Below are 26,597 nucleotides of genomic sequence, written 5' to 3' on the forward strand. Positions count from 1 at the left end.
CTATCAGTCAAAATTATTAAAAACAGTTATTTCCTAACAAGTTGTCAGATTGTAATGGAAATTAACACTTTGTTAATAGAGGGAGACACACTAGAGATGCTTGCTCAGTCTTGATTTCATTTTGGTTATTTATTCCAATCAAGTGATATATTTTCCCTAAAGAGTCTGTTAGAACAAGCTGAGATAGATAATCAAAAAGAGCAACAGAGAGCAAAAAGTACTATTACTTTGGTAAATTAAGATAAATTAAATTATCTAGCCATTTGATGTCAGTACCCCTCCACCTGTTAATCATCTGTAGTTTGGTTTTGCCGGGAGGAAGTTGGCAACTAACATAGAGCAGTCAACTTTTGAGTATTTATTTCTCTTTGCAGACACAAATTCCTTTTAAGGATAACTTTAGACATAAGATTTGTAGCTTCCTGTTTGGCAGAAGCCAGAGTTCTGTTTGCTTTATGTAACAGTAGATATTCGGTGGTTTGTCAGAATCAGTAGAGGAACAAACTTTTTAAACGATTGGGCAGTACTCAAAATCGCTGTCTGACTCTAATTTTCTTGTTAAATAAATATTTAACAAGCTCATTTCCTGTTTTGTTATTGGCAGGTATTTTAACTTTATTAGTACTTTTCGCTCTCCATTGTTTGATCTTAAGAAAATAGTGGTAATTAACTCTGGCCAAGAATATTATGTCTCATTTTCCCACTTCTAAAGTGCTTTCTTATCTGATGGGAAGCTGCATGGTTTTACACTTAACTCCCTGTGAGAGGTGAAAAGAAATTTGTACAGATAAATTGGAAAACATGTTGTCATTCAGGAGATGATATTATAAAATGAAGCATGCAACAATGTTTGGTCAGGTCAGCTGAATGAATCAGGCACACATGGTGAACAAGAGGGATGAATTACAGAGAAATGGATAGGAAATACTTTAAAGTGTATCTCATACATAGATAAGATAATCTTTAAAGGACCATATCTGTTTCTTTTAATGGATAAATAAGAAACAACATACTTACTATTGGAGTTAAGCTGTTGAAGTATAAAAAATACGCATGGCATTAATAAGGTAATTCATTAAACTCATTAGTTAATCTGTTGTTCTTGAACTCAAGAAAATTGCACTGTTGCGTATATAATTACCTTTTAAAATAAATGATTGAACATTGCAATGTGAACAATATTAAAAGTAATTTTATTCAACTATCCAAATTGGCCTTTATGTTGCTTTTGCAGATGGATGATAATCTTCGCAAGAGCCCTCAGCATCCTCCTCGTAAGCTGACAACTGTCAAACTTTCTACAGCTGAGGAAGGAAATAATTCACTGAATCGATTGTCACCCTTATAGTTTTTAATTTCATTTTTATATATGTGTTCTGAGAAACTGTTTATCTGTAATCAATTTTTGCACTAAACTGTGTCTTTATGAATCTGTGGCAAAAGATAACTTGACATGGGTGCAGGCCCATTCATTTAACCAATTTCTTCTATGGTCATGTTAAAAATACTACACCTAAGTTAACTTAGGAGAGATCACTAGGTAATTGTAAAATATGCTGTTTAATGTCACCTTTAATGCTGCATAATGCTTGCCTTTTCAGGTCAATATGTCTATTGACCAAAAGCTAGATTTTATTTTTTTGGAATTCACTAGATTAAGATTTCAGTTTTGGCTGCAATCATGTTAAACCTCAACTTGTTCTATATCAGAATAGGTACGTGTTCCCCACTTTTAGCATTTTTGTAGTTTTCTACAATAGCTCAAATACTGAAATTAAAGTATCAGCCTGTTAACACAGAATAATGAGTAGTGAATGGTTTTTACCATTTTGGAACATTTTGTGCAAGCAGTGGTGAATGCAATGTATGCTATTTTAAAAAGAATATAGATTATTTTAAAAACTAGTCTTACTGCCATTGGCATCTTGTTTCATATTTCATATTTAAATGTTTATTCAAATCTAGTTTTACAAAGAACAGGCCTTGGCAAGCTTCCTGAAAACATATTGCATACAAATTGTAGCCATTTTACTTAGTCCCTTTTCCCCTACTTTGTTCTCTCTTGCTCATTGAAACCTTTTTCATGTTTCTCTGGAATAGGGAAAAACAAGATAAAGTGGAGAGAATGTCCTTCAAACTCCATTCCAATTTCAACCATAGCAAGTCTAGTATTCATGCAATTGGTGTTTGCTTTAAGGCAATTCATCAACACCAACCTGAATGACCTAGCCTTTTCTCTGTGTGCAGTATATTGATCTATTAAGTTCCTGATGAGCATGGGCTTGCTTTCCCAAGTACTTGAACCAAGAATGGTAGGTAATGCACCACTCAGAAGTGCTGTACATAGAGCTCTGTCTTTAATACTTTCTTGTTATAGTTTATTTATTTTACAGGATCTAAAGGTCTAAAGCACACATGGCAATGTAATAAAAACAGCAGCAGAGAGAAATATGATGCCAAAGCATTGCACATAAAATTCAGTATAGGGAAAGAGCTTGGCATTTCCTGAAACCCTCTAAATCAAGCTCATATCTGTCTAAAGTGGTACTGAAAAACATTTCAGCTTAGCAGCTTTGCCACAATTATTATAACAATATTAATAGTCCAAATCAAAAATGGATAGTTGTTAATAGGAGAAACTGGATTGTTTAAAAGTCAGATGGTTAGAGATTGGCTTGCAAAAGGAAGGAATACAGTAAGTTGTATAAAAAGAAAGGGGATATTGAAATATTTAAGCCTTGAGATCTTTGAATAGTATGGACTTTTGAAGGCACATTTTACAAAGATGTGCTATGAACCTTTTTGTACTTGTTTGAGGTAGCTTCCTGGGCCCCTATTTTTAACCTAGTTAGTGCCACAAAACAACAGCACGCTACCGTGGAAATCTGTAAAACACTGATGAAATAAAATATGGAAGGTTGCATAAATTTGGGGTATGGTCTAGGCAAGGACTTTCATTGACTCAAAATTTAATTCTGAATTAAATCAACAGAATATTTTTCAGAAAAGGACTTAACCAAAATGGCATCTTCCTTTAATCAACTGATGTTTTTTTGGTGGGTATCTTAATTCTACATTTTTCATATATAAACAAACAACTTTCTTTTCATTTAACTTTATTTTGCCAAATCAAACAAATTTACTTTTCTCTAAATTACTTAGGCTATTCTGTGAATGTAGAGACATAGTTATCTGAATACGTTTGTAAATTTTGTATATAAATGTACTTACAGAATATTACTTTATAAAATAAAGAATGTAGTAATCTCTTCATGTATCTTGTATTTATAACAATATTTTGGGATGTCTAACAAGAATAAAATTAAACTTTCATGTTACTTCTGTAGGCGTTTCATTTGTTATCTGAATCTGCAGATACATATGCAAAAAATGCTTGTGAAAGGAAGTGTTAAATTTTTTTTCTTGATAAGGGTTTTCAAACAAGGTAGGGCTTCTACCCCCCTCCCCCCAAGTGTTCATAATACAACTTGACAAAAGCAATCAAGTTGCCCATGAAAAATTCCAAAATCCACATAGAAACAAATGGAAATGTACAGCTTCTGATTTTAAGCACTTTGACATGCCTGTTGCTGTACTAAATTTGATTTTGCTTCTACTAAAAATAATAGATTTGCTATGATTACTCATCAAAAAGAATTTAATGTTTTCCTTATATAACATTTGGAGGTCCCTGAGGTTTTTAAGATTGCATGTGCCCCTGGGGCCTCAGGTTATACACCTCTGCTATATTCACACAGGTTAAGATTTACAAAATAGAGGCTCCTTTCAAGGCTGTGGAAACTTCATCTAGGAAAAAAAGAGCAGGTGAATGCTACTAGCTGATCTAAATAGGCCACTGTGCATTTTTTATTAAATTATCAATATTCTAGGTTTCCAGAAAAGTAGCCAAATGTGCTACAGCAATTCATTTTAGAAGCTGGATCTGAGAAAAGTTCAGTTATTTTTCATTTCTGTCATGAATTTTTTGAGTTGGATGTATTGTATTATAACTTTTTTGTTGTCACTCTATTGTCATAATAAAGAAAGCAAACCATGGAATCAAATATATTGGTACATTTTCTTCAGAGACTAATATGTCTAGCACTGTGATGGTAGTGGTGGTGATGACAGCAACTATAACTACATTTTCACAATGTAGTTTAGTGAGCTTTTTCTCTGGTTTTTTAAATAGAATTGTTCAATTCAGATAGTATACTCAATCAAGCTCAGACAAACGTATGGCTTAGATGATATGCATGTTGTAGCCTCTATAATTTAATAGGATATGTGAACCAATGTATTTACTGTACCTTGCCTTTTATCTCTCATTCTTAGAGATAGTTCTATAGGGTGCATTTTGGAATCAGATTGTAACATCATGACTGATAACCCCAAAATTCAGTAATGTAATTATGGTTCTGTAAGCAATTTTCACTTTGTGTTATAATTCTTCCATATCTTACTATTTGCTATTGAGTGATGAGTCTAAAAAGCAGTTTGGGGGAAAACAAAGATTAATGATATCATTAACTGGATAAGCCTGTACATCTGCTTAAAAATAAATTCCATGCATTTTGGTGGTACTTAATTCTTATAGAATAGAATTCCATCCTAACAGAAGTTACAATCATCTTTATGGTCAGGTTTTGGGGTTTAAATGTTGAGCCATTGTGAAAATAAATTGTAGTTTTTACAACTGCTCTCTTGTCAGAGGAAAAACTGCTCTTGAGAAAAAAAATCCCTGAGGCATACAAAAAAGGTTTTTTTAGGGCAATGTTTGCTATTTTATACAAATTGAATTTCCATGTTTAAAAAAATATATTGTCGTACCCTTTGGCAAACTTTAGAAATCAGAGCTTTTTATTATTACGTATTCTAAATGACACTATTCGTAAAAAGCAACACAAACGGTTATCAGTATCTAATTTACAGTTTTCCTGTAAATCATATTTTTGATGCTAAACATGTTTTATTTTGCTATGGTTACATACCTATTAATGTTAACGCTATTCCTCTTCCATTTTTCTAGACCAAGTTCTCTTATGCTACAACAGCTGGAGAAAATAAAGTATTTATGTCCTGGCTTCATTCAACTGGAAACATAGATGGATGGCAGGGAACATTAGCTAGTCAGCTGATACTGTACATACAGTACTGAAAACTATCTGGGTCTCTTGTTATGTGTGTATGCTGAGCTTAGAGAATAGGAGCATTTAACAAGCCAACTTTTCAGCATTAATTCTCAAAATGACTAATATCAAATTATTGCACAAAGAAGCTTTCTGGATTCAAAATTTTGATAAGCTCTTATTTGCTGGCTCTTGCTTTTAGTTCTGTGAGGGGCAAAACAATTAAGCAACATCCTATGATATTCAATAAATAAAGATCAGAAATGGTTAGGTCTGTTGTGTGGAATCCAAAATGATATCTTTGGGCCATAGAATAATTTCAAGGAAGAAAGTTATGCCCAGTCTATAGTGCAGAAGGAAAGCAATAATTCCTGCTTCTAGTGACAATTCCAGAGCACCTTGTTTGGAGGAGCACAGAGGTATGTTGCCATGTTATAAAGACAGCAAGGATTTGAGTGCCTGTTAAATATTTATGCAAATATGCTTACAAATATTAATTTATTTTCCATAATTGATGAAGTTGAATACTGTTCTTGCTCCAGGAAGCAAGATTCTCTACAGTTTTTTCAAATCAAGAAATCATAACTTTTTAAAAAAATCAGACAAGTTCCTTAAGTAATTTGGATGTGACTGTGTTGATACATAAATTTAATATAAATTTCCAAGTGAATGTGGAAGTGAAGTAGAGAATATTGTAACAATTATTTGGAAAGAGCTACACTTTTTCCCTTGTTCCTTACAGCAAGGATACACACTATAGTTTGGGGGTGTGTATGAGTTGTCAGCTCTTTCTGGAATAGCAAGAGCTTAATGGGTGAGGCAGGGATCAAAGTGTATGTGTCATGTCATATACATGAAGGAGAGATTAGATTCCTTTTCTGAGTGGGAAATTTTGTGATTATTTGCTTTAAACAATATAGAATATTCCTTAGGGCAAGGGTGTCAAACTCAATTTCATTAAGGGCCACATCAGCATTGCGGTTGCCCTCGGGGCCGGGTGGGTATGGCCAGGGTGGGCGTGGCCTACTGGGTGGGCGTGGCTAGAGTGTGTATGGTCTACTGGGTGGGCATGGCCAGCTCTACATCGTTTGCATCAAGGGTGCCTATGGGGGCCTGGGCAGGAGTGGGACAGATCTGAGGGGCTCTGGCAGAAGGAGGGTCTCTGGGCCAGGGCCAAGGCAGTGGGGGCCGTTCCCTCACTGTTTCCAGGATGGCTTCGCGAGCCACATGAAACCACTTCGCGGGCTGGATCCGGCCCCCGGGCCTTGTGTTTGACATGTCTGCCTTAGGGTTTACAGCAGGTATACCTAGACCTTTTGTTCTTTCTATTAGCTTTTATGTTTTTCTGTTCCTTACCTCAAAAACACAGAAAATGAATTTAGCAAATTTTGGCAACTACATTTGGAGGCATTGGGTCACAGAAAAAAACCAATGGAGATAACAAACTATCAGTGGAGAAATTTTTCACACTGTAAGGTCTATATGTTTGGAATTATCATTTATTTATTGAATCAGTTGCTTCAGTGTTAAAGCAACTCTAGATACAGACAGTAATAAATGATTAAAATGAGAAACAAAGGGTCCTCAATGTTCTCTGAACTTGGTTATTTTTTTGCAGACATTTCATTACCCAAACTCAATTATATCATCAGTGCTGTAGAGAGTGGGGTTTGCTCTGATTTTATATTCTAATGTCTTGCCCTGTCAGTGTTGTTAGGAGTGATCTTGATGGTTCTTTGATTAGCTTGATTGTTAGCTTGTTTTGTGTTTCCTTGATTGGGGTTGTCAAGGTTCTGACTGATGAAACTGAATAAATCAGAACTCCGAGGCACGAGATTTATTGGATACATAATGTCAGCATGGTCAAATGTGAAACCAAATCTAAAATCCCCCCCAAGGATTCAGAGTAATTCAATGTAATAATTCCCACCTCCCTATTTAGCTATAAATCACATTCTCCAATAGAACTATTTGATGGGGTCTCTAACAGAACGTCCCTTCTTTTCCATTACGCTATGGGAATGACCTTGGTTCCCACAGAATTAATCATGTTTAGACTAGCAGAAATACCTCGTCTCTCCTCCCTTTCTTGTGGCAGCCAGGTTCATTGTAGAATTGACAGGGTATTGTTTACTTAATTGTTATCTGATGTTAATCTGGGTGTTAATCTGCTCATCTGGGTGTTTTAGTTTTTTATTCCTTTTGGGGTCATTGCCCTGGCTATTGCAAGAAAAAAAGTTGTCAACATAATGATGCTTTGTCCAGACTCACTTGGCTAATTTATGTGTTTTGTAATACAGAAATTAACTGCCTCATGGAAAAGAGAGTGAAATAGTTTGCTGGAAATCCCAGAAATTCTGTACATAATTAGTACTATTCAGCACATGGAATAGGATAATTTTTGACAGAAGTGGAGTGTTGGATGTGGGAGTAAAGAGGAGATGATTTAGCAGGGCTTGCTAGCTCCCATCCATCTGGATCATTTCAGATGATTTGGATGACAATCCCCATTATCTAATTGTAATAAGGACCATAGTAACTGGTGGGGATGACAGTTGTAGTCCAATACATCTTAAAGGTACCAGCTTGCAGGTGTTGATCTGCTTGGGAGCAGCATCCTATTCCATTCTGACCAGTGGATTTTATGAAGCACTGGACAACACCATTGAACCATGTGTAGAATTTATATGAGATACATATTTTTTTTAAATGTAGTTATATCTAGAGCAGTGTAAGTAAAATCTCAGCCAGCTATAAAGGCCACCCATTTACAAAATAACTTTCAGATAACTGTGCCACAATATAAAAATATGTTATTTTTTCATGTTTTCATATTTATTTCCAACATAAACACTCATATACAGAGACCCCATTTGCCTTAATGTTCTGTCAAGTAGAAAAACTAGCTGTACTTTGGGTTAGTTTTTGGATAGGAAGCTTTAATGTTGCTTAAAATTGGGAGTATACTATAAAATAGTCAATTTCACAAGGATTGTTAGTCTTATCTTAACCAGACAGTTGTAGATATATATGCATAAATTAAGCCAGAGCGCGTTTTCAACTACTATAACATCTAAAATCGCTGATCTAACATGTACAGTATATGTTACATAAATCTATCTGTTAAGTTTGCTAACATGTTTAATAGATTAAATAACATTGATGGTCAATGTTTTGGTAAAGTAAGATATAAGCTAAGAAGAAAACATGGCAGTGATACATGCGTTTCCCCAGTTTCCAAGAGTTGATTCATCAAAAGCCGGAACACTTATCTCAAAGGGCTAGGTCCTCCTAGATTTCTAGACTTTAAAATGAAGATTAGACAGGCAGATAACTTTGAGCAGTTAGAACATGGGTGTCAAACTGTCAGCCCGGTTGCATCATACAGAGGCCACACCCACCCCAGCTCCAGCAATGCAAAAAAAGTTGTGATACGTTGGGACACTTTATGTGACACGGCGAGTTTGACACCTGTGAGTTAGAAGGTGTATTGATTCATGAGAGAAAGAAAAATAACTGCAAGACTATAAATAACTGCAATAATAATGCATAACTGTTTCATTGGAACCAGGAGAAGGAACATACAAGGATGTACAAGATTTTGAGTCCTTGAAAAACACTTTATCTGGTGAAATGCTAAAAAGAAATGAGATAGAGAAAAAGCAGAGAAGTCCAAAACTTAGCAGAGGGTTAAGCTATGAGGTCAGTAGATCAGGTGATTCCCCAAAAGAAATTTGTTGGTCAGGTATTGTTGTCTCTGTGTTAGTATTTGTGTATTACACATGCATAGTATGGTAATTGTGCAACTAGATTTTTTGCCAGTTTAGCTGTAAAGGCATTCTATGCTTTACTAGAGGAGTTAAATGAATGGAAGCTTGGAATTGCATGTTTCATACTGGAGCTTTTAGATTAACTGTAGTTTCCTCTTATATACCATTCATATAGCGCCTTGGTGGAGCAGTGGGCTAATGCCTCCTTAAGTAACACCAGCTGCCTGCAATTAGTGCAGGTTCGCATCCCACCAGGCTCAAGGTTGACTCAGCCTTCCATCCTTCCGAGGTAGGTAAAATGAGGACCCAGATTGTTGGGGGCAATAAGCTGACTTTGTAATAATGCCGCTTGGGGTTTGTGTGAAAGCCCTAATAAGCAGGCATATACATAGAATGAAGGCTACTGCTAAGCTTGTAAGCCGCCCTGAGTCTTCGGAGAAGGGCGAGATATAAATGGAATTAAAATAAAATAAAAAATAAAATAAAATATAATAGCAAATTCACACAATTATAGAATTGTGGAGTTGGAAGGAATCACAAGTATCATTTAGTCTAATTTTAATCTTTATTATGCAGGAAAATCAAAATATGCACAATACTGATCTTTGTAAGTATAAACACATCATACATCTTTTCCAAAGCTTTCATTGCTACCCTACTAAGTGCCACTTTGTAGCATATTTCTTGACTGCTAGTTCCTTTGGTTTGACAGTTGATTCTAAGAAGCAGAAATCCACACTGCTGTTCTCTTTAGCAAAATTGATGTTGGTACTGGTTCTGTGCTTGACTTGCTCAATGTTATTCAATTTTTTTTTAAATAAGTCCATAGTCTTTTTTGACTCTTTGGGCCCAGATGGACATCATTTTGCCGGTACTGTCAGTAACTGCTTGAAGTTTTTTGTGAATTTACACTGATATCATCAACAATGTTTTTCTCTGTTCAGTTTCTTTTTCAATTGACTTTAATTTTTCCAAGCATTGGAGTCATCTCCATTAACTCTTGCTTTCACATTATGTCCCAAATAACAAAGTTTTCATTTTTTTTATTAGGGTTCTAATCACTTAGCATAATGAAGGATACTTCTTGCAAGCCACTGTATTCTCAACAATTTTCTTTAGCAACACAATTCAAAGTCATCATTTTTTTTCATTCAACGTTACTAATACTTTTTACAGCCATATGTTACAATTGGAACAATCATAGCCTTGAGAAAACCATACTTGTCAGTGTATTGTCTCTGTTCTAATGATCCTGGATTGCAGAATTGATCAACCTGGTCTAGGTAGAGCAGGGGTGTCAAATTGCCGGCCTGCGGGCTGGATGCATCATAGAAAACTGCCCACCCCATTGCCGGCAATGGCAAAAAAATCACAATACGTCATGACACGTCACGTGATGTTGCGAGTTTGACACCCCTGAGGTAGAGGGTTAAGATCTGTTAAGCAGAACTATGCCTTAACTAACTGGGTTGTAATTCTGTGCACAATAGTAGTGAGTTGCAATGACAGCCACTACAACAATGGCAAAAGCTCCTCAAAAGGGCTCTAATGGGACTGCTGGTCTCCAGCACTTGCTTAAGAGTGCCATGTTCATGCATATAATATTTAGCTCTTAATGTGTGCTTTAATATGTGGGGGGGGTTTGGAGCTACATTCCCTGGTTGCAACTGAATATCCATTAGCTGATCCACTAACTCATAAGAATACCACATCATTTATCCTCTTCATCAGGCCAAGTAATTTAACAAGAGTATTGCTATTTTTTGCTAAGATTCCTTGAGTATTCAGCAGAGCAGTAGCTAAGGGGTGGGGGGAGGGAAACATGTTTTTGTAAGATGGTCCAGCTGTGATCTGGATTAGCTGATATAAAGTCTTCTGATCATGACCAGCTGTCTGTAAAGTACAAATTGTGGTTGGCATTTAAATGTGAAAAACACTGAATGAAGATGAAGGAAGGAATAGTGTATAAAATAGATTTTTTCCCCTAATGTTATGTAAGAGGGCATTTCTATGTGGTATTTATCTGCTTAAATGAGAAGGCTACTTCCCATTTTAATAAACCCATTGTAGTTCCAATGTTATATCTTTAAAAAATAAAGTACATTTTAAGATAAATTGATGTAATTTAAATTTTATGCTTTTCTAATCACCCTACACTGCAGCAATAGTGATAATCTAATGGCAGAGATTAGAAATTGGCATGCTGCTAAGCAGTAGCAATTTCTAACAACATTTCCAAGAAAGGTTTGGGGTCCACTATGCATTATTGAAGAAAACAGATGGAAACCCATACCTTTAGCTGTAGATCAAACTAAACTTTGAAGAGAACATCCCAAAGGATGTGGGGGGAGGGGACAGGGAACAGCGTCCCAATTTGCTTTCTGTCAAATGGATGGCTCAGCTTGTCATGGGAACCATTTTGTTAGAGTGACCTTGCCAAGATAATAATAATCATCATCATCATCATCATCATCATCATCATCATCATCTAGTCCAACCCCCTGCTCAGGCAGGAAACCCTATACCATTTCAGACAAATGGCTGTCCAGTCTCTTCTTAAAAACATCCAGTGTTGGAGCATTCACCACTTCTGGAGGCAGGTTGTTCCACTGGATAATTGTTCTAACTGTCAGGAAGTTTCTCCTTAATTCTAGGTTGCTTCTCTCCTTGACTAGTTTCCATCCGTTGCTTCTTGTCCTGTTTTCAGGTGCTTTGGAGAATAGCTTGACTCCCTCTTCTTTGTGGCAGCCCCTGAGATATTGGAACACTGCTATCATGTCACCCCTCACCCTTCTGTCCGTTAAACTACACATACCCAATTCCAGCAACCGTTCCCTATATGTTTTAGCCTCCAGTCCCCCAATCATCTTTGTTGCTCTTCTCTGTACTCTTTCTAGAGTTTCAATATCTTTTTTACATCGTGGTCACCAAAACTGGATGCAGTATTCCAGGTATGGCCTTACCAAGGCATTGTAAAGTCGTGGTAGTACTTCATGTGATGTTGATTCTATCCCTCTGTTAATGCAGCCTAGCACTGTGTTGGCTTTTTTGGCAGCTGCAGCACACTGCTGGCTCATATTGAAGTGATTGTCCACTAGGACTCCGAGATCCCTCTCTGGTCCACTAATTTTGTCACATGGTCAAAAAGTGCAATAAGATTTGTCTGGCATGATCTGTTTTTGACAAACCCATGTTGGCTTTTAGTGATGGCTTTGTTTGCATCAAGGTGTTCGCTTATTTGTTGTTTGATTATCTTTTCCAGAATCTTCCCAGGTATTGAGGTCAGGCTGATAGGTCTGTAGTTTCCTGGATCTATTTTTTCCCTTTTTTGAAGATGGGAACTACATCAGCTCTCTTCCAGTCCTCTGGTAGTTCCCCAGTGCTCCAGGATTTTTGAAAAATATAGTTCAGTGGTTCTGAGATCACGTCTGCCAGTTTCTTGAGAACTTTGGGGTGTAATCCATCTGGTCCTGGTGATTTGAACTCGTCTAGGCTGGACAGGTGCTCACTTACCATTTTCTTGCCTATCTTAACTTTTGTTTCTATTCTGTTTTTTATGGTACTGTTTTTGGTAGGTTGGACTGTTTTTTCCCTTTGTGTAAAGACAGATGCAAAAAACGAGTTAAATAGTTCTGCTTTCTCCCTGTTGCTTGTCACCTTCTTGCCACTTTCCCCCACTAATGGACCAATCATTTCCTTAACTTTTTTCTTGTTTTTTATATGTTGAAAAAAGCTTTTTTTGTTATTTTTGACTTTGGTCGCAAGCCTTAGTTCGTTTTGAGCCTCAGCTCCAATATGGCTAATCCTCTAGTTCCCCTCTCTAATTTTTGGGAGAGAAAGTTGTCTGTTAGGTTTATCAGGAATCTGTTTAATCTTCCACTTGGTGCAGAGTTTGTCTCCCAGTTGATATCAGGGTAATTAAAGTCCCCCATTACTATTGTGATGTGCTTCCTACATACCTTAGTTAACTGACTAGCAAAAAGTTCATCTATTTCCTCTGCTTGGTTGGGCGGCCTATAGTATACACCTATAGCAATGTCATTTTCCCCCTTTTATATTGACCCAAATGCATTCAAGTTTACAGTTTTCATCATTGTTGTGCTCTATTTCTGTGGAGATAAAGTTATTTCTTATATAGAGAGCAACTCCACCTCCTCTTTTGTTTCTGTTTCTTTTAAATAATTTAAATCCCTCTAGCTGTGTGTTCCATTTTTGGGTTTCATCCCACCATGTTTCCGTAATGGCAACAATATCATATGCGCCCTCATTTACCTGAATTTCTAGTTCACCCTGCTTACTGTTCATACTCTGTGCATTGGTGTATAGACATTTGAGTCCTTTATGACTGACCCTGTGTTTACTTTCTACATAACCTGTGTGGTGCCTGAGTGTAGGGAAAAGAATTCAGACCCGGGTTGATAGAGATGCTCTGAACCAGCCAGGCAGCCTCGTCTCTCCCAAAAAACCCTGAGCAACTGCCCTCTGAACTTTTATTCACCTCCTTTTTCTGAATACCAAATACAACATTACATAAACCCCATCAATCTCAAAAAATAGGATACATAGTGATAATTGGATACATAGTGAGAACTACTCAGGTGCCTATGAGATCATTACAAAAACAAGATACTAAAAGATATATGTGAAAGCTCTATCATAGCGTTTCCCAAACCTCCCACATGCCATCCTGTGCGAACCAGGAGAGTGTGCTCATCACTGTAATTCACATAGAGGCCGATAAGAAACGTTTGGGAAAGCTGAAGGTTGGGAGGCCAAAAAACTGGCCGTTCCCACACCTGAGTTCCCCAATTTTCTTAGATTGCTGGGGACAGTGATGTTCTGTATCAATTAACTCACTGTCCCCGTTGTTTAGTTTAAATATTCCTCCAGAAAAGCTGTGAATTTATTGCCAAGTAACTCAGTCCCTTTCTTGGATGGATGCAGACCATCTCTTTTGTACATTTTTTCATTGGACTAGCTACAGACATTGTGACTAATATAACCAAAGCCTTCTCCTTTACACCACTCCTTTAGCCACATATTAAATTCTGCTATACGCTGGCCTTTTCCATTTTGCTCCTTATACACTGGTAAGACCTCTGAAAAAAGTAAGCCTACAGCCTATTCTGCTGAGTTCCTGCCCCAAGCTCTGGAAATCATTCTGCACACAGAGTACATCCTTTTGGGACAGATCGTTAGTGCCAAGATGTACAATAGCATCCACATCACAGTCATTGCTGGCATTGTTGACTATTTTGAAAATACGCTTCTTGTCCCTACTGGCAGTAGCACCTGGAAGACACCTGACCTCTTTTGAAACCTCTGTATCATTTCCTAAATTTACATCCCTTATAACTGAATCACCTACCAGAAGGTGGCTTCTCTTTTTGGGTACCTTTCTTTTCTTGCATGACTGGTGTGTAATACCTGATTCGCACTTCTCCCTGTCAAAAGCAAGTTCATCTCGGACCATGGTCCCCTGCTTATTTGAGTTATCATCACAATTTCCTTGACCTGTTTCCTTAATGTCCCTATTAAGGTCAGCAAGGGCACTGTATCTGTTATGCAGGGACACAGCGAAAGCTTTGGATTTATGGTTCACAGCTCTCACCCTGCCAGATCCCACAGTTGTCCACACTGCCCTTCTCCTGCAGGATCTTTGTGGTAGAGGGGGCTGATAGCGCAGAGGCTCAGTAGAGTAGGAGGGCTGAACTGAACACCTAATTTCTGCCTGAAGAGCACAGATTACAGACCCTAGATAAATAATCTGCCCTTGTAGACTAATGATTTGTGTACAGATAGGACAGTTTCCCAGTTTGAAAAGCATGCTGCAAAAGACAGCTGCAAAACAAGTGTTGCACTGAACTAAGCCAGACATGTTGAGATGAAAGGAATCTCAGATGCACTTGCCCTGAATGTACCACCACTATTTTTGATTTTTAGTTATAAGATTTAGTTACATACTCCTCCACCCACCTTCTCCTTAACTCACAGTATTGTAGCTTTTCCCAGCAGCCTCTGGCAGTTTAAAAGCAAAGAGGGTCCAATTAATTAATATCCCAATTAATTCAAAATGATTGGATCTGGTTAATATTGGGAGTGGGAGGCACAGTTTTTCAGTGGTTCTCCTACCTTCTGGGACGTTCGCAGTCGGTGTTGGCAGGGGGGCAGAGGTCGACCTTGAGGTCTCTCATTTGTGGAGTTCCTCAGGGATTGGTCCTCTCGCCTCTCCTGTTCAACATCTATATGAAGCCTCTGGGTGAGATCATTCGTGGTTTTGGAGTTGGGTATCATCAGTATGCTGATGATACCCAGCTTTTCATTTCAACCCCAAACCACCCCAGTGATGCCCTCGACGTAATGTCCCATTGCCTGGAGGTGGTCCGGGTCTGGATGGGGAGGAACAGGCTTCGGCTCAACCCTGACAAGACTGAGTGGCTGTGCGTGCCGGCATCTCGGGAAATTCAGATTGTTCCATCTCTTACTATGGGGGGGTGAGTTATTACCCCCCGTAGATAGGGCTCGCAACTTGGGGGTCCTCCTAGATTCACAGCTCTCCTTAGAAGATCATATAAGAGCTGTGACTAGGGGGGCCTTCGCCCAGGTTCGCCTGGTGCGCCAGTTGCGGCCCTATCTGGACCGGGATGCCTTGCATACAGTCACTCATGTGCTCGTGACCTCTCGTTTGGACTACTGCAATGCTCTCTACATGGGGCTGCCCTTGAGGACCACTCGGAGGCTTCAACTGGTGCAGAATGCAGCCGTGCAAGTTGTGTTGGGGGTCTCCTGATACTCCCATGTTACACCTCTGCTCCGCGAGCTGCATTGGCTTCCAGTTGCCCTCCGGGTGAGATTCAAGGTGCTGGTGATGACCTATAAAGCCCTACATGGCATGGGCCTGGATTACCTACGGCAACACCTGCTGCCGGCGTCAACCTCCCTCCGTCCAGTGCGCTCCCACAGAGAGGGCCTCCTCAGGGTGCCTCTGATCAGAGAATGTCGACTGGTGGCCCCCAGGGGGAGGGCGTTCTCTGTGGGCGCGCCAGACCTGTGGAACCGCTTACCGGTTGAGCTCCGGATGGCCCCCGACCTTCGCTCCTTCCGACGGGATCTAAAAACCTATTTATTTGAACAAGCCAGCCTGGTCTGATGGGTTCGGGGTTCGGGTTTTAACATGGCTTTTAACTATTGTATTATATCGGGCATAATTATTTAATGTTTTTTTAACTTTTGTACTTTGTATTTTGATATTTATTGCCCTGTACACCGCCCTGAGTCCTTCGGGAGAAGGGCGGTATAAAAATTTAATAAATATAAATATAAATATAAATAGATAAATAATATATTGTGCTACAGTCATGTTTCATATCAATAATTCTTTCTATGCAAACTGCTTTTCCAAAAGGGCACTTGAGAGTTAGATTCAGGCAGAGAAAAAAAATCCTGCCATCCTTTCTTGCTACTTAGTCCAACTGCTAAACAATTCATTTATCTCTGGGGTGGATAGTGGTCAAGGAGATTTGCTAATAAAATTGTAAAAAGGGGAAAGAGAAGTTAAAGCAGTCATTTAATCCTAAATAACATCTATTGCTTGGTAAAATAATAATAATAATAAAATTTTGTGATAGTAAAAGGCGAAAAACACACTCCAATCTACAATAGCTTAATCACAGTTTGAATTTGCTAATTAATACATGGAAATAATTCAAGTATTTTTGCTTAAAGCTTTTTGCTTAATGCTTTTTCCATCTTCCTTTTATAAACCAGTTCATTAGGTAGAATGAAAAAAAAGTTCTTATAAGCTTGCATATTTTTATAATGTAACTTATTTATATTATCTTCAAAGCGGAATAGATGATAATTGATTCAAATAACAGAAAACTAGAAAAATAATTATTTAAAACAAGCAATCGGATATTATTTTGCTTTTGTTTATAGATTTATTAGTGTTCACAGATTCCTCATGGATACTCTTCTTGTCCAAAGCCACAATATATTGATGTTGAATTAGCATTTAATTAAATAGACCATAGTCCTTAAAATGTACATGATAATAAATTGTATTTAACATGCCATAATTTATTGTGTTTGCAGTTTTAGAGTGCTACATTGGCTTATTCGGGAGGATTCCTGCAGTGTAGATACAGTTAGGTTAGCCAAAATGTCTTAGGGCAGCTCTGAAACTGCTGTTCAAATAGCCATAATTACTATGAGTATAGCTGTATTAGGCTGAAATATTCTCACTGGTTTTTCTTTAAAAAACTAAATTATTTTTAATTTATAAGATCAATTGATTCAAATTTCATTTCTTCAGCTTCACACATTTATTACACACAAACACCAAGATACAGATTCAGCCAGAACTGTTGCAGAGGACAGCGAGAGAGGAAGGGGGAAAAACAATAAATGGAGAGAGTAGGATTGTCAATGAGTAACTATCTTTAACAACCAAGAATCCTCTAGTATCTTAAGAAGTAACAAGCATATTATTGAACAAGCTTTTATGGGTTACAGCTTTGGCTTAGTTAAGTTTCCTTCCTCAAAAACAGCCTTCAAAGATGCAATGAGGTGGATGACATGCTAACCTCAGGCAACATATCTGAAATTCTAATTGGCACAGCATGGCCCTCAGGTTTCTTTGGGACACATTTTATTTCTGTCATTATGCCATGATGAAATTGGAAGAAGGCATATAATAAAATTCATTTTCTCTACCCCTGGTTCATCTATTACAAATGGGAAAAGCAGATTTGAAAACAAGAGAGAATTACAGCATGTTCCTTTTGAGCTAGTCCTTAGATTTGTTCCTGTCCTTATTGCCAGATTGGTTTCAGGAATGTATGAAATGCAGAAACAATATCTCTGTGTTGACTTTGTAGACCCGTGGGCAACTTACACAACTTTGACTTGTCTGTTAATATCCTTATGGCATCTGTGAAAATGACAAGTCTTCATACAGCTTAAAAATCATTTATAATTTATCCCTATCCTTGCACTTTTGAAACATTTGAATCTGAGTTCCATAATCCCCAGTTAGAGATATTGGCTTCATTTCCTTTGACTAATATTGTTAGGAATCTTAGGAATTGAAAACTATACATCTGTAGGCCAGCAACTGAGAAAGCTACTTGAATTCTTCTTACTATTGGCATAGGCTAAAGAGCAAACTATATGATATTGCCATAAACAGGTTTCATCCAGATTGCATCTGTGAAAGTCAGGACTCATTTATGACATTTAATAACCAACACCGATTTCAAATCCACCCCTACATGGGCTAGAGTAGCACTGCAAAATGAAGAATGCTCATAGGAATTCTGAACTAAAAGATAAAAGATGTATTTAGAAAGAAGATATTGGATTAAAAAATTGCAATACAGTAAAATCCTAACCAAAAAATGACCTGTTGGTCAACAAATTAGCAAATGGGGCAGTTGCTGACCTGAAAATCCTAACTGCTCAAAGTGGTTGAAAGTGCTTTCTCAGGAGTGGGAAAATGGAGATAACCACCATAGCCTCTTTCATATCATTGCTTGCCTGGAGCCTGTTTTACTACTACCACTCTACTCATAAGGTTCCACATTTCTCTGAGCCTCATGCTGCAATCCCCTGAAACTGGCTATGATGAGGAGAAGGTTTTATCTTTTCTTCCTTATCCATATACCCACTTTCACTTTTGCCCCATTCCCCAAAGCTACTTTGCAGATGATGGAAAACACAGGTAACAGATGAGGTCGTATCAAATACGGAACCATGTTGAACAGAGACTCAACAGTGACCAACTATATGTGTTTGGTGCAGGCAAGACAAAAGTACCCATTGGAATTATTCAACTGAGGACTTAACATGTTTATTGTTTTTCACTAAGACAAACAAGAATTTCTTACCCAATATCTACTATATCGGCAATGAGGAACTAGACAGATGAAACAAGTTGAAATTGAATTCTAACAAATGAGTTGCTCTTTGTCTAGAAGCTTCTGTATTTAATAATGGCACAACCCTGGCTCTGAACAAGGTTGGATATTTGAAAGAGCTGGACTTATTTGATCAATAGATCATTCTGACAAAAGCAACTTCCCAAAGCCATTCTTACTTCCACAATATCCATACATGGCTTTCTTCATTGTCTTGTACTTTAACCTTTTCTCTCTTTTTGAAAATGTCATCAACTCTCTCTTCAGTCATATATTGGTTATACAATTCAATTCCCACTGACTCCTACAAGCAAATCTCAAAGTACATCTACTGTATACAAGCCACAATCATTCAATATCCATTCACATTTGTTTTTCCCTTATTTTATCATATATACCTCTTAGGTAAGCCAGGCACCATTTAACTTGGTTTTCCTGATAAATCTAACTCTCAGTTCTATATAATATAGGGACACAATTATGCTTTTTATGCAGCCATTTTAACATTCGTTTTTTGCAACAGACCAGATTTATCCATTATATTTCTACAGCAGTCGTACATCTTCAAGTTTCTCCACCCTTTTTCCAATGTTAATGTAATACCAATGGAAACATATTCTTCGACCTGCTCTTGATTTTTCACTTCTTATATACAACTTGCAATTTATTATCTCTGGCAAAGACAACTACATTGATACATTAATTTTTAGTTGAAATATCTCATTGCAGTATGTAATCTATTCAACGTTCACTGCAAATAATGTGGCTTGGTCAATAAACCCAATACCACTGACATACAAAATCATGCATGCCTTCACATTCCCAATCAACATACCTCTAGCACCATCACAAATGCATCATACATAACACATTGTGTATATTGTGTTCTGTATGTTGTATTTCTTCTCACCTACAATATCTAACCACCTCTAAATCTGTCATAATCAATTTTATCATTTTTTCCAAATCAGCAAACATACAAAGCTCTTTCACATTCATTCATTTCTGAATAATTTGTTAAATCCCCTAATGAATCCTTTCATATGTTGCTCTCTCTCTCTCTCTCTCTCTCTCTCTCTCTCTCTCTCTCTCTCTCTCTCTCTCTCTCTCTCTCTCTCTCTCTCTCTCTCTCTCTCTCTCTCTCTCTCTCTCTCTCTCTCTCTCTCTCTCTCTCTCTCTCTCTCTCTGTGTGTGTGTATGTGGTAATGAGTGTGAAAGAGAGAGAGTGGGGGACAGCCCCCCTCCCAGGTTTCCAGAGGCAACTTTTATTGTTTTGAATTTTCACTTGCTATATAAAAAACTCTGAATTGGGTTGCAGACTGTCCCTGCACTCCTCAGAGCCTAAAAAGTATACATCCATGCTTTCCATCTGAATTTTGACAAACAACATCCCAGGCACATTTAACTGCCCTAGTTTTTGCTGTCAGTTACTGCTGCTATCTTTCCAGTTATAAAGGAAAACAATAACAACCTACTTCCTGTTGTCATGTACAGCTGCAGCTTTCACACCTGCATTTAAAAAGCTGTTCAGCTACTCCATGAGCAAGCCATATTCATATTGTTCCAGTTGTATTATCAACACATGCAGCCTTTCCATTTATCAATGATATCAAAACATTTATGACTATCATCCATTTTTTTTCTGCAATGTGAATATTTATGGCAGGTATTTCTGATCTATTCTTTGATATATCACTATTATCTCCATACAAATCTGTAGCATTTCATTTCATGACTTCATGACTTCATTACATGATTTTTATGTTTAATTTCATTGACTCTGCTGGGCTCTTTTGTTTAGCTGATTTCCACCCATTTTCAAACATTTTTTATTTACATCAAAATCACCCTGCATTTTCTTTTTCTCTTTTTCTCTTAAACTCTTCTTTGCTCTCTTTGACTACTTTAATATTTGCATTAGTTAAAAGAAAATTAAACTTTTTTAGCATATGTACATTATGTACAATATCTTTCATCCTCAAATGTTGCAACAATTGTTCTCTTAAAATGCATTTTTCTACTACAGCCTCTTTCATTTCATCATTCCACTAAGAGTCCTTTATTATATTTTTGCTAGAGTAACGCCATGTAACTTACAATGAGGAGACAGAGTATGTTATGGGTCCCTTCTCTTAAGGGGGTCTATCTAGTGCAGACATGTCAAACACAAGGCCCGGGGCCCGGATCCGGCCCGCGAAGTGGTTTCATGTGGCCCGCGAAGCCATCCTGGAAACAGTGGGGGAACGGCCCCCACTGCCTTGGCCCCGACCCAGAGACCCTCCTTCTGCCAGAGACCCTCAGATCTGCCCCACTCCTACCCAGGCCCCCATAGGCACCCTTGATGCGAATGATGTAGAGCTGGCCACGCCCACCCAGTAGGCCATACGCACTCTAGCCACGCCCACCCAGTAGGCCACGCCCACCCAGGCCATACCCACCCGGCCCCTTGAGGGCCACCGCAATGCTGATGCGGCCCTCAATAAAATTGAGTTTGACACCCCTGATCTAGTGGGACCAAGAAGAAAGGCCTTCTCCATGGTGCCTCTCTCCAGATGGAACATCATCTCTGCATATTCTTCTGAAAGATCCCGAAGACAAGATTTGGCAGCAGGCCTGGGGACCTCGGAGTGATACGGAGCCCATCAAGTGCTTTGTTTGATTGTTATCAGCAGAGGGGGTGGGGGTTATTTGGTTTGTTATTTAGGATTTTATTTCTGTAAGCTGTGCAGAGTGTAAGTGAATGGTTATATACATTTATTGAATAAAATAAATAACATTACTTTCACTTTTTTCTAAGTAGTTTCCATGTCCTGTTTTGTTAGAACCTTATTCCATTAATTGTGGGCATTTTTTTTTGCAGTGTGCTATTTTTTCTGCAGTTGTTCTACTTTAATTTTTGCTTCTTTAATTCTTTCCTTTTTCCCATGTCCCGACTCGCTCCTTGGTTCTCCAAGGACCTGCGGGAGATGAAGCGCCAGAGAAGGGGCCTAGAGAGCATTTGGAGAACCAGTCGGTCTGAGTCTGACCGAACACAGTTAAGATCCTTTTCTAGATCCTATCTTGTGGCAATGAGGGTGGCAAAGCGCGCCTACTTCACCACCCTCATTGCGTCCGCAGATAATCGCCCGGCCGCCCTATTTAGAGTGGTCCGCTCCCTTTTAAGTCAAGAAACGGGAGAGGACCCCCTACATAGACGGGCTGAGGAATTTAGTAAATATCTGGTGGACAAAATTGCTCAGATTTGGGCTGGTCTGGACTCTGACTGGGCAGTATCTAACGAGAGGAAAACGATGAAGTTGGCCGAGTACATTTGGGAAGAGTTCGATCCTGTGACTCCGGATGAAGTGGACAAGATCATGGGGAAACTAAGTGCCGCCACATGTTTGTTGGACCCGTGTCCCTCCTGTCTAGTCTATGCATCTCGGGAGGTTACACGAGGCTGGCTCCTAGCAGTTATCAATGCCTCACTGAGTGAAGGGTACTTCCCTGCTGCCTTGAAAGAGGCGGTGGTAAGGCCCCTCCTCAAGAAACCGGCACTGGACCCAGCTGTTTTAAACAACTTCCGTCCTGTCTCCAACCTTCGCTTCCTTGCGAAGGTCGTTGAGAGCGTGGTGGCACGACAGCTCCCTTTGAACCTGGAGGAAGCTGAATATCTAGATCCGTACCAATCGGGTTTCAGACCAGGGCACAGCACGGAGACGGCATTGGTCGCGCTGGTAAATGATCTCTGGCGGGCCCGAGATAGAGGTTATTCCTCTGTCCTGGTCCTATTAGATCTATCAGCGGCTTTTGATACCATCGACCATGGTATCTTACTGCGTCGTCTTGAGGGGCTGGGAGTGGGAGGCACCGTTCTGCGGTGGTTCTCCTCCTACCTCTCGGACCGTTCGCAGACGGTGTTGGCAGGAGGGCAGAGGTCGAGCCCTAGGCCTCTTAATTGTGGAGTCCCTCAGGGTTCGGTGCTCTCGCCCCTCCTGTTCAACATCTATATGAAGCCGCTGGGAGAGATCATCCGTAGCTTCGGGGTGAAATATCATCAATATGCTGATGATACCCAGCTATTCATCTCCACCCCGAACCAACCCAGTGATGCCCTCGATATGATGTCCCGTTGTCTGGAAGCGGTACAGATTTGGATGGGAGAAAACAGGCTTTGACTCAACCCGACCAAGACTGAGTGGCTGTACATACCGTCATCTCGTTTAGTCCAAGAGGTTCCATCTCTGACTATAGGAGGAGAGATGTTACGCAATCTGGGTGTCCTCCTAGATTCACGACTCAGTTTTGAAGATCACATTGGAGCCGTGGCTAGGGGGGCATTTGCACAGATTCGTCTTATATACCAATTGCGCCCCTTTTTGGACCGAGATGCCCTACGTACAGTCAACCACGCACTTGTTACCTCCCGTATTGATTACTGTAATGCTCTCTACATGGGGCTGCCCTTGAAGACCACCCGGAGGCTTCAGCTGGTGCAGAATGCAGCTGCACGGGTTGTGATGGGAGCTCCCCGATACTCCCATATTACACCCCTCCTGCGTGAGCTGCATTGGCTACCAGTTGCCCTCCGGGTGAGATTTAAGGTGCTGGTACTTACCTTTAAAGCCCTACATGGCTTAGGTCCGGGATACTTGCAGTACCATCTGCTGCCGGGAACAAATTCCCATCGTCCAGTACGCTCACACAGAGAAGGCCTCCTCAGGGTACCGTCAGCTAGGCAATGTCGGCTGGCGACCCCCAGGGGGAGGGCCTTCTCTGTGGGAGCGCCAACCCTATGGAATCAGCTCCCCCCTGAGCTTCGGATGGCCCAAAACCTCCAATCCTTTCACCGCGGCCTCAAAACACACCTGTTCCACCAGGCTGACCTAGACTGACAGGCATTTTAATTAATTTATATTTAGTATTTTTAATTCATTTTTTAAATTCTCTAATTTTAATTTACTGCACTGATGTTCTCAATTTCATTTTTATCTTGATTTCTGTACTTATTATATGTTTTGTTGTTAGCTGCCCTGAGTCCTTCGGGAGATAGGGCGGGATATAAATCCCATCAATAAATAAATAAATAAATAAATGTCCATTTTCTCCAAGATGCACCTATGTTCAGAACCTCTTTATATCCTTCATTAATCCTTTTAATCTTTCATCAAAAGCAATCAAATCAATCATTCTTCAACATTCATATAAACCTAATTTTTTGTAGTGCGTATGTATGAATAAATATACTCTGAAACCCTGTTTTTGGAATAAACACATCTTTTTCTAAACTCATCAGCCATTCTTTTATTCTTGTGTCTCTGAATGGCTCAGTTACTTTTTCTGTATTCTCTCATCTCAGTCTCATCTTTCCATTCATGTTGCCTACTGAAATAATTTTACTGCTGGCTCACATTCATTCAGAATGTTGTACAATTTTTCCCAAAAGTCGCCTCTGGTTCTTCCATTATCACCATTCACTGGAGCATAAAATGCAGTTGTCACCAGCCTCAGGGTTCCTGCTCATTCACAACAACCTTGATAATACAAATCCATTCTAACATATATTTTAGCTTTTTCATTTATAAATAAACCTATAATTTCACTTCTCATTCCACTCCAAAAAATCAGATCACCTTTATTATGATTTATCACAACCCCCTGCTTCCTTTTAGTTCCATAGATACTGCTTTACTGACTTTAATTTTCATTAGTAATTCATGTTCTTTAGTCTTCTTGCATTCCAAATTACAATGCTCCGTATGTTATGATTATCATCGATTGGACTCAAAGAAACTGATCTCCACAAGCCACCATGGTTGTTGTTAGCTAAGACTTTCACAAAATGTTTCTTAACAATATCTTTAGTAAGAAAGTCTATGCTAGGCCATTAGCTTTAATTATACCACCTTACATGCAGGATTACTTAATTATTGTAAGATCAATATTAGCTAGTTTTAGTACCTTTTTACTTGTATGCCACAAGTGTAACCAAAGTGCCTAGGCACCCTCATTCTCTTCTATGAAAACTTTGATAACTAATATAGACCTTACCTTCCAAACCGACATTATTTGCATGCCACCAGTGAGGAGGTATATTTATATACTGGCACACTCTGGATGCAATAGATAATTTAGAAGAAAAGCAGAAGAAAATTGAATATGGGGCAGACATCTCAAAAATGGGAGCTCTTTTTCATTATATTCTCAGTGGTTAATTGAAAATTCTAAATTATTAATAATTCTTCAACTAAGTTACTTGGAAAAGATTTAGTCTTAAGTGTATGCAATTAGGATTCTGATCTAACACAGCAACCTTATTTTGTCTCCCTGCAACTAAGAGTTACTGGCCTTGATTCTGTGAAGAAAGAATACCCACCACCTTTTTAATCCAGTCATTTTCTGTAATGTATTGAGGTCTGTATGATATGACAGTTGAACCAAACATATGTTTTAAGAGTATATGTATATGTATATGTATATGTATATCATGTATATGTATATGTATATGTATAAGAGATGCGGTGGTTCAGTGGGTTAGGACGCTGAGCTTGTCGATCAGATGGTCGGCAGTTTGGCGGGTCGAATCCCGAGTTCCACGTAACAGAGTGAGCGCCTGTTACTTGTCCCAGCTTCTGCCAACCTAGCAGTTCGAAAGCACGTAAAAATGCAAGTAGAAAAATAGGGACCACTACGGTGGGAAGGTAACAGCGTTCCGTGCGCCTTTGGCATCTAGTCATGCCAGCCACATGACCACAGAGATGTCCTCGGACAAGCGCTGGCTCTTCGGCTTTGAAACAGAGATGAGCACCGGCCCCTAGAGTTGGAAACAACCAGCACGCATATGCAGGGGAACCTTTACCTTTACCTTTATGTTTATGTTAAATTTGGATTGCCAAAAAAGAGTTAAAGGGAGACTTCGTTCCCATATTTGGGTAGACTGGATGCTTCAGAAAAAACACTGTATATGTATATGTATATATTTGAAATCAGTAAAAAAGAAAACGATGAATTCTGGGATATAAGAAAAAAGCCTTCTTTATAGCTGAGCTTTCGTCAACTAGCTGTTGACATCATCAGAGCAAGGGCTGAATGATAAGGGAGCCAGTACATACACTTATATGACAGTTATAACAGTCAAGGTGTGGAATGTGAGTATAGTATGCTCATGACACGCTCACTCGCCACTTCTGACTACAACATCCAAGACACAAATCCAACAACATCACTAAACAACCACATGCAACAAAACAAGCACACACAACACCCAAACAACAACAGAGTATTGAGACCACAACTAAAACTGACCCTCACAACGAAACCTAATTCACCATATGCGATGAACGAGAAATGGCAGTCCAGATTACACATCCCACAAAATCACTTACAGCTGACAAATATAACACCTGCCTTCACACCAACACACCAAGCGACCATGCACAACAAGACAGGCACGCGCAGCAACCTCACACCAAAAGAACTTTGAGATACGAAAGACCAAATCGGGGAAGAGGGTGCGAGGGCGGGTGGGTCACTTACATGTCCCACGAGGACATCTGCTTTCTTCCACAACAGAGCCAGATCCACGGCGACCACATGTGAGTGACCGAGAGGAAGAATCTACCAGTCAGTGCATGACTGCACGTGGCACGACAAGGCTTACGTGCCAAACAGCTGATAGGCGCGACTTTTGAATCTCAACCAGAGACCGGCTTTTGCAGAGAAGCCAGAACCACTTGTGATTATATGTGAGCGTGTCATGAGCATACCATACTCACATTCCACACCTTGACTGTTTTAACTGT

At 39.1% G+C, this 26,597-nt stretch overlaps 1 protein-coding gene across 2 annotated transcripts in view; it reads left to right on the forward strand.

Moving 5' to 3' along the window:
- Positions 1-4,058, forward strand: part of MTX3 (metaxin 3) — a 35,394-nt gene extending 31,336 nt beyond the window's left edge. For both annotated transcript variants that reach the window (XR_014025681.1, XM_081321733.1), the window contains one exon: positions 1,235-4,058. Coding sequence is in view for 1 of the 2 variants with exons in the window: in XM_081321733.1 (XP_081177859.1) it covers positions 1,235-1,348 (114 nt within the window). In the remaining variant the exon portion in view is untranslated. The remainder of the gene's footprint in view (positions 1-1,234) is intronic.
- The last annotated feature ends 22,539 nt before the right edge of the window (positions 4,059-26,597 follow it).

This window comes from Vipera berus (assembly GCF_964194415.1).
Source record: "Vipera berus genome assembly, chromosome: 2".
NCBI classification, from domain to species: Eukaryota; Metazoa; Chordata; class Lepidosauria; order Squamata; family Viperidae; genus Vipera; species Vipera berus.